Genomic DNA, 13,194 nt, shown 5'->3' with positions numbered 1-13,194 from the left:
CGGGCGGCCCAGGCACCACGCACACGACAAACCCTGCGCCCCGTAAGGCAGCCACGCGCGGGCGAGCCCAGCCCTGGCCTCCTCTGCATTTGCTCCTTACGTTGGCTTTTGAGCCGTGGGTGCAGCCGCTCCCCCGCGGAGCCCTCGCTGGTGCTGGCAGTGGGTGAACCCTCCCTGCGGCCTCTGCCGTGCTGGGAACACCGGTGACGTCTCTCGTCCAGACCACGCCGTCTATTTTCACAAACTCCCCAGGAGTTGAAGTCCTCAGGGCTCTGCCGAATGCGGCTCCCAGAGTTGAAAGAGGGGCCTCGCGGGATGGCCGCAGCAGTCGCGTTTCTGCAAGGCGTCGCGTTGCGAGTAGGAAGGTGTGCTCTGCGCAAAAGCCATCCGTTTAGGTCTATTTAGCGCGCGTTATTACCAATTAGCGTGTGGTAAATGCCAGAACACGTTTTCCACGCTGTGTGCCAGAAGCGGCAGTCAGTCAGAGCAGTCTGTGGTCTGTCAGGTGTGTCTCGGTTTATTGCTTCGCTTTTCTCCAGGTATGAAATGATGTTATGAGCAGCGAATGTAAAGCCATATAACTTGCAACCTCTGGGGCCCCAATTTTGCAGTGCCTTATAAATGTGTGTAATTTTAAGTACTATCAGTACTTCCATTGACCTCAGTGGGACTACTTACAGCGCTCTAAGTTAGACACACGTCCGTTTTTTCAGGATAAGAGCCAAAGATGACTCAGACGAGCGTATGCATCACGAATTTTTATCTTCCCACCGCTATTTGTTGTTACAACTTATGGTTTAATAAAGGTTAAATATGTCGAGCTCAACTTCAGGTTCAGTTGTAAAATAGCCAGTTTCTATTCTGCACATTTCATCTTGCTTGGGCTTAATGCTTTCTTGAAGAATTGCAATGTTGGCACTGTTCACGCTTTATCCTTTTTGGATCCTTTGTCAGCTCCAACAGCTGTTTTGCATAAGTGTGATGGTTGAAAAGTATGGATTTCAGAAATCACTTTATTTTTCCCGGCATTCAGCAGTGAGAGATCATTGTCTGCTTAGCAGTAATGGCTTTTCCAAAAGCGAAATGTGACAAACAATTTCTAATAAATCAGACCTCGAAGAGTTTAATAGTAAAATTCAATGACCCATCACCAATGTTTTATACATTATGCAAGCTCAGTGCAAATATAGTGGCAAACGTATGCAATTACTGAAGGTAATTATCTTATTCTTATGAGGGAAAACATTGCTGAGTATTTCTTGTGCTAAATAATTGACTGAGGTTCCTCATGTCATTTTAGGAGGAGCATCACAGACGCTTGGAAATATAACAATTTAAATTTAATAATTTAAAATGACACCAACACAGGCAAAGTACAGGAGGTACTGGAATTATTCTCTAATAAAGCTAAAATATTATTAGTTGGGAGTTTATTGTTTTGGACCACTAAAAGTTGTTCTGTGTGTTTGGTCTGCTAACAAAGAGGAGGGTTTGTTTTCGCTGCAGAGCTGTCCTTCAGTTGTAACTGCATCAAATGCTGGAAAGTCAAGTCCCAATGCATGCAAAAGCCATTAAGTGCAGTGGTATTTTTAACTGAAGGCAGCTGGGTCATGGAGTGATGCACGTTGAAGATCTGTGTGACGATAGCACCTCCCTTGCTAGCACAAGCTCTCGAACGGCGACTCCAGCGATCCCGATGTCCACAGTCCATAAAGTATTAACAGTCCGCAGCCTGCCTTTAAGAAATCTGCACCAGGCTGCCACAATAAGCGGGTCAGTTGTCAGCAGCCTTGTGAAGGCTCTGAAACACTCTGAAAATACTGGGGGTCTAAAAAAGGAACGGTAAAACCACTCCTTCAAACAGAAGCATAGTTGTTGATCAGCAGCAACCTTAGTGTTGGGTTTTTTCAAGCCTGTGCAGTTGATGTGGCTGGGATGCTCTTCTCCAGAGGCAGCAGGACTCAGCAAGCTTTCCCTGAAGTGTAACTGGTGGAAAAAAGGGAACGAGAGGGGCTGTGGTGCTGGTTTTAACCCTTTAGCTCTTCAGCACAACAGTATAATTGAGTTCTCAGCGCTGCTCTCATCTTAAATGAGCAGGCAAGAGGCATGACAGAAAACAGAGTGAGGCCAATAAAAAAAAAAGAAAAAAGGGCAGATTAAGGGATTGCTGTTTACAGAGAAACGAGTGGAGGGCCTGTTTTCCAGTTTCTCTTGCGGGATGCAGTGGGCGAGTTAGTCAAGTTTGAAGGAGAGTTGGACACAGCTGTCGTCTTTGCCTTCTTTGTTGAACTGGTTTTGGCAATAGCCGCAACAGAAATGGGTCAGATAACATGTTTCTCATCAGATGTCAAGACTGGGATCTGGTTTGACCTTTGACAAATTAACTTGAACTGAAAAAAAATCCTAGTCTGCTTCGTATGTTATCAGCAGATTTTCCCATTCTTGCATAAGCCTAATTTTTCTCTGCTGAAAAGACAATTAGTAGAAATCAGTGTTTATTTATATTACATTATTTTGCATAAGTGGTAGGATTTCTCTCTGCTTTAGGCAGTGTTAACTAGTGATTCTGGAAGGATGAGAAGTCTCTGCATTATTTATTAAGAAAATGTATTCCTTTGTATTGTGATATTTATGAAATTCAACCCTACTAGCATTTGTTATTGATAGAAGAAAAGATGATAAATTTGAAGTCACACAGTCAATGGGATGAAATGAGATATTCTTTAAGATAACATTTTGGCTTGTGACTTCTATACTTTGTAAATTGTTTTTTAGGGCTCTACAGCTGTCTAGATGGAATCATAACTTCAGGGAATGCATGCTTGGTTAGAAATTTTCTTGAATCAGGCTTCTAGGAAAATTGATTACAGATTCTCTCTTATCAGTGTCATCTCATTGTGTTACAAGTTGGTTTTATTCTGGCTTTTAAAAAAGGAAAGTTCTTGTGTGCAAAGAACACAAAATTGAAGGCTGTATCCCGATGTCTTAATATATATTTTGTGCACTTTAATTTGAAGAGTATGATTTCTGTCCCTAGACAAAACAATTTTTCAAATTGCTGAGAAATACAGGGCTGCATTTGGGTAGAGAAGATTATAAACAAGATATGACCACTGAGATGTAGCAGCATAAAGATTTTCAACAGGAGGTTATTGCAAAACAAACAAGAAAAAAAAAGAGGCAGAGTTAGATAATGCAGCAGCAGCAAGAGAGATTGCAGAAAAGGAAGTATGTTTCAACATCGGCATCCTGATATTCAGAAAGAGACTTCCTTTCTGTGGCTGTAGATAGCTGCCCAGAGAATTTTCCCAACGCAAGAAACTGTAAGCGTATTTTGTAGTGTCTAGATATCTAACACTGATTGTGCCTCTAAAATCAAGTAAGTAGATGTATAAATGCTAAAAATCAGATGTGTGTGCACTTTGGTTTTTCTCTAGATGCTAAATGAAAGACCGGCTTTAGAAAACTAGGGCTTAAAAGCACTTGGATATTGGTGGGGAGGCAGAAATTATATCCTCTTCCGTGCTTTTCTTCCTCTATTAAGAAAGCACTTTTTCTTGGTTAACAAATGCAGAATCTACTTTCTGACCCTGAAGATAGTTATGCATTTCGAGTACTCTGAACAATTTGTTCTTTTTTTAAAGCCTTTTTCCCCATAATGATTATTGTTCCTGAGATTATTTATTTGGATGGGAAGATGAACGTCTAGAGGACTGACGGTTGTGCTAATGCCTTCTTACTCTCGTTTCATTATTGTGTTCTGAGCAAAGCTCTGATTTGGAACCTCTCAGCTGACAGTTTATATTATGCTAATCAAAATCTGTTTACTGGAAATGAAATTTGAATACGCCGTAAGCTTGCTATCATTAATAAACTTAATTCTTTTCTTTTTTTTTTCAGTTGGATTTCCAGTTTCCACTTCTAAATATTGATGATCTTGAAAGTGCATTTGGATCCAAGACATCTTCTATCACTGAACAAATCAAGAGCCTCCTCTCCTATCTCAGAGCAATACAGCCAGCTTAATATCATATGACCTCATTTCTCCAAATTAAATGAAAAAAGAATTTTCTCTAGCTTTCCATGAAGCTCAGATATTGCCTGTTAATTTTGACTGTTAGTGCTGATCTTTCAGTTGGATTTACGCTGGAAAATGTAGCTTTTAACGGGACAGTTGCTTTTGGGTCTTTCAATACATCACTTCATACTGTGTCTCAAGCTTTAGTAAATTCTCCAGCACACCATGATATCATAGCCAAAGAGGGGACCAGTATTTTAATTGAATGTAAACTGAACATCAGCCAGTATGAATACATTCTTTGGTATAACTCCAGAGGACGCCTGCTTGAACAGAAAGATGAAGGTGAGCTTTCCTGCTGGTTTCTATCCTTCAGTATTCCCCTTTTATACAGTGTCTGAAAACCTCTGGGACTTAATTATCATTTTCTCTTCCTATCCTCCCATTTTTACAGTTGGGAGATAAGGAGAGAGCAAGACAAAGCCCTTTGCCCTCTGGCATGTGGCATGTGAACTATACCAGAGTTGTTCTGTCCTAGCCCATCCATCCAGCTGTGGTGCCCCACAGAATCATTTCATTCAAGAGGCACTGCAGTATTCACTACAGAAGAAATTAATCTGCATCCCACCAGATACTAAGTGATGTTTTTATTTATTATTGCACTGGCTTGTATTATATTTTTCCAATGACATGAATTAAACACAGTTCTCCACAACTTGTGACCTTTTCCAGCTGGCAATCAGTGCTTTAATTTTGTTACAGGATTTTTTAAAGCATGGGATAACTTACTACATTTATTTTCTGGTTTATGCACCAGTGAGACCGTGGAAACTGACGCAATTTGTAATGGCCAACGGTGAAATACATGCTATTTAACCCTTTTGTACAGAGGGAGAATGTATTTTCGTAGCCATTGGCTCTATAGTTCTGTCCCTGTAGTTTTTAATTTTCATAAAATAAAGTCTTCTAGAGATGCATGTGGTTTTCTCTATTAGTATTAATGAAGGTCATTGAGCTAATTGATAGGATCTTCTCGGAGGCCATCTTTCTGCCTTAAGTATTCAGTAACCTCTTTGTAGTTAGAATGCCATCTGGATATTACTTCAAAGTAGAGTAATTACAAGAATGAGTTATGAAAACAGTTTGTGCCCCAAGTTATAAACTCACAGGAAATACTGTATAAAGCTAGCTTCTTTCATTGATTTCTTTTTACACGGGTTTTGTGTATCAGCACTGCATGCTCAGCAGAAAACTGTGTCTCAAGAAAATCCTGTGTTCTTTTGCCAGCAGAGCCATTTACAGACTCTGATGTTTTTCATGGATCACTTGACTTTTGACTCCAAACGTATGGCAAATTAGACTTTATAGAGGACAGTCTTTCAACATAGTGTTACAGAGTGGGTGGGAAGCACTAGTTAAGAATTAGGGTCCCTGTCAGAAAGAGCTAGCGGTCCAAAAGCACACAAGAAACTGCAGATGAGAGAAAGTAGTAGAACCAGAGTAGCAAGTGCACAAAATAGTTTACCATTAAGCAGTAAGATTGGTACCTGGTCTATGACTTTCTCTCAGAAGCATGAAAAGGAAATTTCCATGCTTGGTGTACTGTTTGTATTAGGCCAGAAATGGACTGCTTACTTCCAAGATCTGTCTCCCCTTGATGGAGCAAACAGCATGTTTGTAGTTTACCAAGTGATTCTTGTTTCATTAGCTCAATTTATTTCTTTTGAATCCCCAGGTGGACGGTGGAGGATTGCTGATAATTCCCTTAACATCACAAAGGTCAACTTTGCTGATCGGGGGCGATACACGTGTGCAGCTGTTAACCGTAATGACACCTTGTATTACACAGTCACCCTGAGAGTTATCTTCACCTCGGGAGATATGAGTATCTACTACATGATTGTCTGCCTCGTTGCCTTTGCTATCACCCTCATTTTAAACATAACCCGTCTCTGCATGATGAGCAGTCACCTCCGCAAAACAGAGAAGGCTATCAATGAGTTCTTCAGGACGGAAGGGGCTGAGAAGCTTCAGAAGGCTTTTGAGATAGCCAAGCGTATCCCTATCATTACATCTGCCAAAACGCTGGAGTTGGCCAAAGTCACTCAGTTTAAGACCATGGAGTTTGCTCGGTACATTGAAGAGCTTGCCAGAAGCATTCCCCTTCCACCACTGATCCTTAACTGCAGGGCATTCATGGAGGAGATCTTTGAGGCTGTGCGAGTAGACGATCCCGATGAAGTCGGCGAGGAGGAAAAACAGACCCAAGCTTGCGGTACCCAAGCTGCAATGTACCCCATCAACCCAGAGATCAAGCGCAGCAATTCACCAGCTGGGGATTCAGATGATGGGTCCATGAATGAACAAGGTCAAGAGATAGCTGTTCAGGTGTCCATACACCCGCAGTCAGAAGTGCAGAGCATTGACACTGTCTCTCATGACAGCTGCCAGTTTGCACCTTCTGAGGAAGGCACCTGCTGAGTCCAGCAATCCGCTGCTGTGAAAGAAGCACAGGTGACCCTAGGATCCTGCGAGAAAGGGGTCTGCAAACAAGCTGCCTCAGTCCCATATGCACAAGAGTTTTCCAAATTGCAAAGTGCCAGAACTGCTACTGAAATCTGTATTGTCTGTGTTGATCTAACGGTCAGTGTTGATCTAACGATTTCCAGTCTGTTGGAGAAGGCCATTTGGAATATTGTGCATTGGCTTTTCTTTTTAAAGCAAACTTGCTATACTTAAAATATTTACAAAACAGGAATTCTTTGTCCTTGGCTCCTTGGTAGCTTCTGGTACTTCTGATCCGTATTAGAAGTGGCCAAGCTGAGCAGTACAACTTGCAATAAGATCTCTTCCTTTGTGAACTCTTTCTTCCTCCACAAAGTGAGCTGGAATTCCTTTGAGTCAGTGTTGTCCTGGTGAATTGAGTTGTGTGCTCTTTTTGAATTGCCTCTTGGTGCGTGTAGCCCATCAGAACCATGGTGAGCTTGAACAAATCTGTTTTGTGTCGTGTGCTTCTATGTTGTTATCAAAATGTACTGTACTTAGGAAAAGAATAGTACCAGGATCTGCTGCTGGATTAAATGAATTGTTGTAGTTTCAAAGCAGCTTAGAGAACAACCAGGGAGTCTCAGTTTTCCATGCATCTGCAGAAAACTTGTGTGTACTCTAGTGTGTGGAGAGCGAATTGTTGTTACAAAGCTTGTCGCTTAAACTTGGTGCTGATTGCCAAAGCGCCTTACCCTGGTTCTGTCTTACAGAAAGGAGCAGTAACAGCACTGCTGGCACTGTCTTTCTTTTGATTTTGCTGATTTCAGTCACTATAGAAAATCCAAAGTTTCATATTGCATTTGACACTGTTGTGAGAAAAGAATGACAGTAATCGCGTAGTGGCATAATTTAAAAATGAATTCGTCTGCAGATCAGGTGTCTCAGGCACTTCTTTCTGAACAACGTTATAATAAAGGAGGTGAAAAGTAGTGACTGACTTTGCTCTGGCTAGTACTTTTGGAAAGCAGTGGAAGAGAGCGGTTAGCGGAGGGGCTGGCTGAGCTGTTTCCCAGCCACTGTTTACAGGAGTGGAGTAACTCACTGGATGTGCCCTGCTCATCTGCTGAAGAGGGGTGGCAGAAGGGAGAGGTGCAGGTGCTGGCATACATACACACAGAAGTGCTTGACCAAGGATCTCCCACATGGCTTCCTCAGCTGCAGAGATCCGGCCTCAAGGAATCAGAGTGCAGAAAAGAATCTAGTTCTTCTTTCACTCTTTGGTGCTGATTTTTTTTTCTGCTTAACATTTGTAAGTTGTATCACTTAAATAGCATTTTATATCCTGTTGAGATTTAGTAGATGTAAGGCTTGTAAGCACTCCACAAATTAATTTCTTACAACTACTGGAAGCATATTGCCATATAATTTTAACAACTTGGCAACAGGAGCACCATTTAATTTCCCACAACTCTTTTTTCTTTCTGTATTATTACAGAAATGTCAGTTGAACAAGTGATTCTGGATGGCTGCTCAGGATTCTTAAGAGGATTTGACATTACATTTACATGAGTAGAGATGGAAAAGAAGCAGGCACGGTGGTAATAACAGGGTGGGGCCATCTGTTGTAATGCATGCTTGTAACAAAGGGCTCAAAAAAAATTGTATTTATCGTGTCATATCAGAGAATGGGAAACTGAAGCATCTATTACCATTTTAAACTACCTTCTAGGGAAAGTTCTGCAGTCAGCCACCAGTAAATGCAGCCTAGTTGGCTTTGGCCTGTTGGATAGGAGCAGTGTTTGTCAGGAAGGAAGAAAATTGCTAGCCTTGGTTATAGGAGCGTTCTCACCAGCTTGGTACCATCTCCAAGACTGTAGCAAACGTTACCTGCTTCTGGGGAATAAAGCCTGCTGTAGACACATACGATAGCTACTGCCCTCAACAGAAACTTCTTTTTAGCTTCCATAGTTTGATGGCACTTTATGTCCAAGTGAAAAGTTTGTACAGTTTTGTGTAACCTGTCTGTTTTCTTTTTGGCGTTATCAGTGTTAAAAGATACTCTTGTGGATAAATGCCTAGTTCTCTTAGAAGCCCTGCTAAGATGCTGCTGGCTTCACTTCTGTACTACAACGAGCTCTGCAGGTTTGTTGCACATGCATGAGTGGAGATTTGGGGGTTTGCACCATTTTGGATGTCCTAGGTGAAAGAAGAGAAGGCCACAAGAGAGGATGATCCGGTTTCATCTCCTCTGTGCCACAGGCCATCGAGATTGTACCTGCACTTGCCTTTTTTCCTCAACAGCTCTCCTTGCTTCGGTGAAACCGTTGCATTATATGCAGCAGTAGCATCTTGGACATTTTGCCCTGAACTACATAGGCAATGTAGAGATGCAGCTACAAAATCAAAGCTCCATTTATTTGCTTCCTAAGAAGCAGATGTGCAATCGTGATTGACAGATGTCTCATCAGAAGTGGCAGCTCACAGGCAGTAGAATGACACTAGAGGTGTGTCAGGTGGGTGTCAGGAGAGCAGTTTCTAGATCAATATAATCTGTTCTTTGATTTTTATACTTTATTTACATAGCTCCGACTTCTTACTAAGCACCGTTACTTGGTGTCTTCGTGTGTCCCCTTGCTGGTGGAAAGGAAAGAATGATCATGCATAAAGGTCCTCAGAAATGCAGTTGCAGTGTCAATTGCTGGGTAGTAAAGGTAAGAGTTTTTCTGAATTATTACAGTATTTTGTTCACTAAATTAATCTCATTCCTGGGAAGGAGGCTGTTCTGTAAGGATTTCAGTAAATCAGGAGTACTTATGAAACATAGAAACTGATCCTACTCCCACTAAATCAAATTAGAGCAGATTTGAAGCTCTAGTGTATTTTACAAATGATATTACAGGATTTTTATGCATCTGAAAGCAAGGATGATGGTGATGTTTTACTGCAAATGTAATTTCCAGAGAATGAAACCTGACACTGGTTTCCAAACAACTTTTGAACTATTCTGAGTAGATGTGTGCACTTAAATTTGTTTGATGCGTCTAATTGAACATTAACATTGGAAGAAGGTGTAAACATCAGTGTTCCTTAACTTTTTGTAGGACAAGGAGAGTCTACAGTGGCTTCCTTGCTTTAAACTAAATTCTTTGACAATCACAAGGATATTTTTCTCTTCTTTGTGACTTATTTTTATTTTAAATAATGTTAAATCTACTTGTTATCCAAGAGTACCTAAAACTAACTTTGTAGTGGCTATTTGTATTACCCGGATTGTAATGTAACTGTTCAATGTAACCACATAGGATTTCATACTTTCATAAAATGAACTGATAGATTTGCAAAATAAATTCGAAATAAAAGCCTTGTTTTGTTAAGAGTTTTCTTTTTTTATCAGTAAGGGGTGATGAGTAGCTGTCTACCTGAGGTTAAATAGCAGCTGTGTTCAACTAAGCAGAATGTTGTTAGCCAGCCTGACGAAGATTGCTGGGATATTCGGTCACCTGATAAACGGGTCCTGCTATGACATCTTTGGGTCTGTCAGCTTTTTATGCCTTAAAGCCCCCAGCAGCATCTGTAATAATTGTTACCAGCTGCATAAACAAATGGTTACAGACCTGAAATGGTTTCAGGAAGGCCCATGACGTCCTCGATTTCACTTTTGCAAGGGCGATTGTGAAGTGCAGTGACCTTCAACCACAAACCTGTATTTTTCGTTCTTACCTTTTTCACAAGATTTTACTATTCTACACTGTAATCATCTTTTTTTTTTTTTTTAATCCTCCCCAAAACCCAGTATATTTGGACACAACTATCTCCTAAAAGGCAACACAGCAAAAATGTGGAGTATCTAAAGCCTTCAAATGATCAAGTCTGTGTCGCTGTGAATTTTCCAGCAAATTGCTGAGATGGCATAAAGGAATTTCCATGCCTGTGCCAAAGGAAGGATGTGGGCTGCTCTCACTCTGCATCCCTAGAGCTGGAGGAAACACAGGTCTGACTTTACCCTTGCTCTTTGCTAGCCAGCAGTTTATTAAATTACGCAGGGAGGGAATAACATCCCCTGGAGTGCTGTGCTAAGCGTACTGTGAGTGGGAAGGAGAGGACCATCCCACCTCATTTCGGTGACCAGGCTTGGGTTCCTGGTCCCTTCACAATCAGTTCAGGGTATTAAGCTCTGCCAGGGGATGATCCCGAGCCCCTAAGCGAGGCGCTTACCTATCACCACTAGTTATACCGGGAAGCTGTATTTCCCCCATGAGCATCTGATATGGCATGGTAATGGATGACTCTGTATGGGCATGTCCTGCAGCCCGGCGTGCCAGCCTGGAGCACAAAGTAAAAGCGCCACGCTTAATTTTAAACTTCAGTCCCCCACCCCAAACACCAAAAATCCAGCTTGCTGAGAAACCCATCATGATATAGCCAGTGGGGCTGTGCAGGTGTGAATGAGAGCAGACTTCACCCACGCTGTTATTAAAGGATAGTCTCAGGTTGCTGGTTTCTGCATAAGGCAGATAATAGAATTAAAGCTGAATCTTGGGGATTTTCCCATGAGAATCAGCTGCTTAAAGGAGGAATTTTTGGACCCATACTCCTCAGACTAGGTCAGTGTTCAGTCAGCATCTGCTTTCTATCTCCATGTTACAAGATACACATGAATGATAACAGTTCAGTTTCTTAAAGCTCCTGTAACCTGACTCTTCATGATCCTATCCACAGTGAACAAATCTATTTGCGTGAATTTAAAGCACTCCCCCATTTGGATAACAACAGATCATTGAAAAGGGAAGGGCACTAAGAATGACTGTACTTTCATTTTCAGTGTGGTCCTTAAAAAATGCAGTTTTTCTTAACGTTGCAGCACTCTCGTCTTGTGAGTCGAGCCTCCCGCCAGAGACGTGCAGTGGAGACACCGCCGTGTCGTTCAACTCGGGCAAGTTACAGCTTTATCGGCTTCCATTCAGCCAGGTTGTTTCACACCAGCTGGGTCTCTCTCCTCTTCATTTTTTTAATTGTATAGCAGCTCATTCAGATGTCTCCAAATACTGCCATCTTTTTTTGCATGTGGAAGGGAGAATTACACCATCAATCCAAAAAAAAAAAAATTGTTTTGCTAGATGTTCAAATATCAAAAAAGCCCAGAAAGCTGGAAAGTTGTGCTTTATCCCTGGTAAAACAGTGCCTATTCTTTGGTCACGCCTGGCTGCCAATGATTGCAATAATACTGAGCAATTAGGCCTTTCATTTTCATTAGGCTAATTAATTGTTTGCACAGTGCCCTGAATATGGAATCGTTTTCCTTTGGAAAGAATAAAAGGATTAGAATGGCTTCATCCCAAGATGCTCAGAACGTATTTTATTTACTTTATGGGAGAAAAATTCTCTCGTGCCCCAAATGCAAACCATATACTTGAGTGTTAATGCCTGCGCTGGGACGTTTGCATCAGCAGAGACACACACAGATTATACATATGTCCATCCATCTGCCTCCACGCTCCATATGGTACCTGGGGTTTCTGCTGCATGTCAATAAGTCCTCAAAGAGGCTGGAGCCGTCGCCGCGCGTGTGCTGCCGGGTTTGTATGTCAGCCGTTGTCAGACGCCCAAAGAGGGATGGACACGTCCCCTGGGAGATGGGCTGTCCGCGGCACGGGCGTGTGCCGAAGGCAGCACCGCTATAATGAAGAGCGCTGGCTTGTGACAGCACGCAGAAGGCAGAGCACTGGGGTGGATAAATGCACTGAAGGCTGTCTCAGGAGGTTTGTACTTATAAGTAAATCAAAGGCAAATGAAACCTGGGCTAGGATCTCATGACAAAGGGTACCCCGTGGATACAATATTGCAGAGGCTATTGCCAGCTCTGTTTTTTTTATGGTTGTCCTATTCAGCACCTCTTGGTGCTACTGTATTATTAAATATATATTTCATATTAAATGGTTCCAAGTGTAATACAAGCTTGCAGAAAGCCATTTCAGTGGAAAGTCAGGGGATGTATTCAGCCATAAGTTTAAGGGAGAGGCTGCCATCACACAAACTTCCAGTAAAGTAGTTGGAGATATAGCTAACTGGAGTTCCACTCTCTGGCTCTGGTATGAGGCCTCCTATGGGCCATCTGCAAGAGATGAAAGTGAAAATTGTGTCCTGTGCTACTTTCTCTTCCTCTAAAGATCAGGGCACTGAGAACAGCCCTGGGTGAGAAGGGAGTGCGAGACGTCACCCAAAACATGCTCTGGGCCACACGTGCCCGTCCCCTCTTAGCAACAGCCACTGGCAGAGCTGTCGCATCTCCCAGGCAATCTCTTACCCTGCTACGCTATCCTGACTGCTGGAAAGATTTCTCTAATATCTGCCCCCAAGCATCTCTAAATCCATCACCCATCTTGCCCTATCCACACCTACTGCTGCTACATCTGCAGCCCAAATCAGGGCCTCCCCAAACACATGGGAAAGGGATCGGGTGGTGACATAAAGCAGGGCCGTATTTGGCTTTATGTGCCTGCTGGGCCTGAGGAGGGCATTCTGTGTTCAGGCTAAGCCTGCAGAATTTCATTAAAAGTCAAACTCCTTTTGTTTATTTAATGCCTGGATATCTGAGTGTTGCTTCTCAGGCTTTGGACCTTCCTGCTGTCTGACTGTGCTGGGTCATGCCAATGTCCCTGACATTGGTGCTGGCAGCCAACAGTCCCTGC

General features: G+C 42.3%; 1 protein-coding gene across 4 annotated transcripts; it reads left to right on the top strand.

Moving 5' to 3' along the window:
- The first annotated feature begins 23 nt into the window (after window positions 1–23).
- MFAP3 (microfibril associated protein 3) lies at window positions 24–9,808 on the top strand. Of its 4 annotated transcripts, XR_004841534.1 has the most exons (4): window positions 518–539; window positions 3,901–4,363; window positions 5,754–6,661; window positions 8,001–9,808. XR_004841534.1 is itself a non-coding variant. In XM_035890989.1 (3 exons), the coding sequence occupies exons 2-3, from the start codon at window positions 4,084–4,086 to the stop codon at window positions 6,497–6,499; spliced, it is 1,026 nt and encodes a 341-aa protein (XP_035746882.1). In that variant the 5' UTR covers window positions 24–365; window positions 3,901–4,083; the 3' UTR covers window positions 6,500–9,808. The 4 variants fall into 4 exon arrangements, 3 of the variants coding, with proteins under 3 accessions (XP_035746882.1, XP_035746876.1, XP_035746871.1); XM_035890989.1 differs by lacking the exon at window positions 518–539 and adding an exon at window positions 24–365 and having other exon boundaries at window positions 5,754–9,808; XM_035890983.1 differs by lacking the exon at window positions 518–539 and adding an exon at window positions 24–505 and having other exon boundaries at window positions 5,754–9,808.
- The last annotated feature ends 3,386 nt before the right edge of the window (window positions 9,809–13,194 follow it).

The sequence above is a fragment of the Egretta garzetta genome, unplaced genomic scaffold (assembly GCF_000687185.1).
Source record: "Egretta garzetta isolate BGI_Z169 unplaced genomic scaffold, ASM68718v1 scaffold270, whole genome shotgun sequence".
Lineage (NCBI taxonomy): Eukaryota > Metazoa > Chordata > Aves > Pelecaniformes > Ardeidae > Egretta > Egretta garzetta.
The sequence above is the reverse complement of the archived record's forward strand: the minus strand, read 5'-3'. Positions and strand labels throughout refer to the sequence as shown.